Here is a 2,386-nt window from a genome sequence, read left to right on the forward strand (position 1 = left end):
CATCTATGGAAAAAGGAACAGTGATACAGAAAAACCCATTCTGATGAAGAGTCATATCAAACTTGAAAGATTAACTGTTTCTATGTCCAGGACCAGGACCTGCTGAATCTCTGCAGCATTTCCTGTATTTGTTCAGATTTCCATCATCTGCAATATTTTGCTTTCACGCAAAGAGAAATTACCTAAATTACATTCACAGCAACACCTCTACTAGAGCAGGTACAAACATAGAAAATTATTTAAAGAAAAGTTTAAAATGAAGTTTACTTCTTTCACAGAGCATAGAACAATTCAGAAAAATTATGATCTTAACTGTAGGACTCAGACGCAATGGTACCATCTTTAGCAGCACAATCAGGGCGCATTGATGTAATGAGAGGGCAAAAGTGAGGACTGCAGATCCTGGAGATTAGAGTCTAGATTAGAGTGGTGCTGAAAAAGCACAGCAGGTCTGGCAGCATCCAAGGAACAGGAAAATCGATTTCCTGATGAAGGGCTTTTTCCCAAAATGTCGATTTTCCTTCTCCTTGGATGCTGCCTGACCTGCTGTGCTTTTCCAGCACCACCTCTAATCTAGACATTGATATAATGAGATGAGAGGCACAATAATGCATGAAATGACATGAAGTAAGGGACGTTAAAATGATAAGTGGCCCTTCAAATGAAAAAAATATGGTCGAGAGAAAGAAAGAACTTTAAATTGGAAAGATCCATGAGAGAATGACTTAAATGAAGGACTCACTAGATGACGATACAGTGTGGTGCTGGAAAAAGCACAGCAGGTCAGGCAGCATCTGAGGAGCAGGGGAGTCAATGTTTCAGGCATTACCCTTCGTATGGGCAACTCCGTATTGCAACATAGCACCTGAGAGACTGAGCTACAGAACTGTGGAAGAGTCATGGTCCCCAGAGGATGATGAACGGATAGAAGCAGGTAAAGCATGAGAAGTCAAATGAGATTGGTCACTGATTTTATATCTAAGTGATGGGGGCAAACAGCTGTAAAGAAGTCTGCGAAGATAGAATCGAAATCTTTCACCCAGAAATGCATAAATGACTGGGTTTAAACAGCAGTGTACAAATGTAATGGATTCAGTTACTTGCTGGGCAATCAGTAGACGTATTCGGAACTCACAGCCAGTTAAAACATTCTGTTCTCTCAATGACTCCAGCAACATCACAATGTTGTATGGTGTCCAAAATACAAAAAACACAATGACCACAGTAAATATAACTTTTATAGCCCTGTGTTTCTTATAGCTTCTGTTCTTACGCAGGGTTTGAATTATTCTTGTATAACAGAAAACTATAAAAGCCAATGGAACACAAAAACCCAAAACAATGGATTTGAAAAGGACAAAGAGTTTCCAATTTGAAACATTGCCCTGTGGAAAGAAAGTATGGCAAACAAATCTTTCCCCATCAGATTGGATTGTGTTAAATATCATTGTGGGAAGAGAGGCAAACAAAGCTACACACCACATCACTACACTCGAAATGATCCCATTTCGAACAGTCCTAGTCCTGACCGAGAATACAGCGTGAACGATTGCAAGGTAGCGGTCTACAGTTATCAAGATAATGAACATTGTGCCACCATTGTAGCCCAGCTCATAAGCAGCAGAAACAATCTTGCAAAAGGCTTCTCCAAAAATCCATTGTTTTGCAGCAGAATATGCCCAGAAAGGAAGTGTGCTCACAAACAGCAAGTCACACAACGACAAACTGAAAAGATAAATGTCTGTCATATTCTTCAAACGTTTGTGTTTTAGAAGAGCCCACAACACAAGTGTGTTCCCAGGTAGACCAAAGAAAAACACGAGGGAGTACAGGACTGGTAGGAAGGTTGCACCAAAAACATTTGCAGATCCCATATCACATGGAGGAACGTATTCTTCATAGTCATAATAGAAGTAATTGGATGTACTGCTTGGCGTTTCCATTATGTTCATCACGTAACGCACCTTTCAGTAGACTGGAAAGGTAAAAAATAGCAGTCAGTGATGGTCATTATTGAATTAGTGCACAATTGAAATTACAGAGCTATGTTACACAATTGAGTTCAAACCTATTTGTTTCTGCTAGTAACAGTTTTAACCAACAATATTATGCAATGCTAACAAAAGCCGAAATTGCTGCAGGTGTTCAGCATGTCTGGCAGTATCTGTGGAGAGACAAATACTGTTAATGTTTCAAATCCATTGACTCTTCGTCAGATATTTCAGTAGTTTCTCATCACCTTGACCAACACCCAGAAAGTGGTTTAATCCATCCTTTAGTTTCATTTCATTGATAATAAAACAGTGACTGATGATTAATTTAGAACTGGTTACAAACAAAAATTGTAATTAAATTATTTGCCATGAACACTTACGGTTAATTGTAT

The 2,386-nt window shown here is 39.0% G+C and overlaps 1 protein-coding gene across 1 annotated transcript; it reads right to left on the reverse strand.

Annotated features, from left to right (window-relative positions):
* Nucleotides 1-526: 526 nt before the first annotated feature.
* On the reverse strand, nucleotides 527-1,952 carry LOC132832166 (C-C chemokine receptor type 4-like). Its single transcript, XM_060849915.1, has one exon. The coding sequence runs from the start codon at nucleotides 1,950-1,952 to the stop codon at nucleotides 879-881; it is 1,074 nt and encodes a 357-aa protein (XP_060705898.1). The 3' UTR covers nucleotides 527-878.
* Nucleotides 1,953-2,386: the final 434 nt, after the last annotated feature.

The sequence above is a fragment of the Hemiscyllium ocellatum genome, chromosome 34 (assembly GCF_020745735.1).
Source record: "Hemiscyllium ocellatum isolate sHemOce1 chromosome 34, sHemOce1.pat.X.cur, whole genome shotgun sequence".
NCBI classification, from domain to species: Eukaryota; Metazoa; Chordata; class Chondrichthyes; order Orectolobiformes; family Hemiscylliidae; genus Hemiscyllium; species Hemiscyllium ocellatum.

Excerpts from the sequence above, each read along its gene's own strand:
- LOC132832166 (XM_060849915.1), bottom strand. The coding sequence starts at position 1,952 with ATGAACATAATGGAAACGCCAAGCAGTACATCCAATTACTTCTATTAT.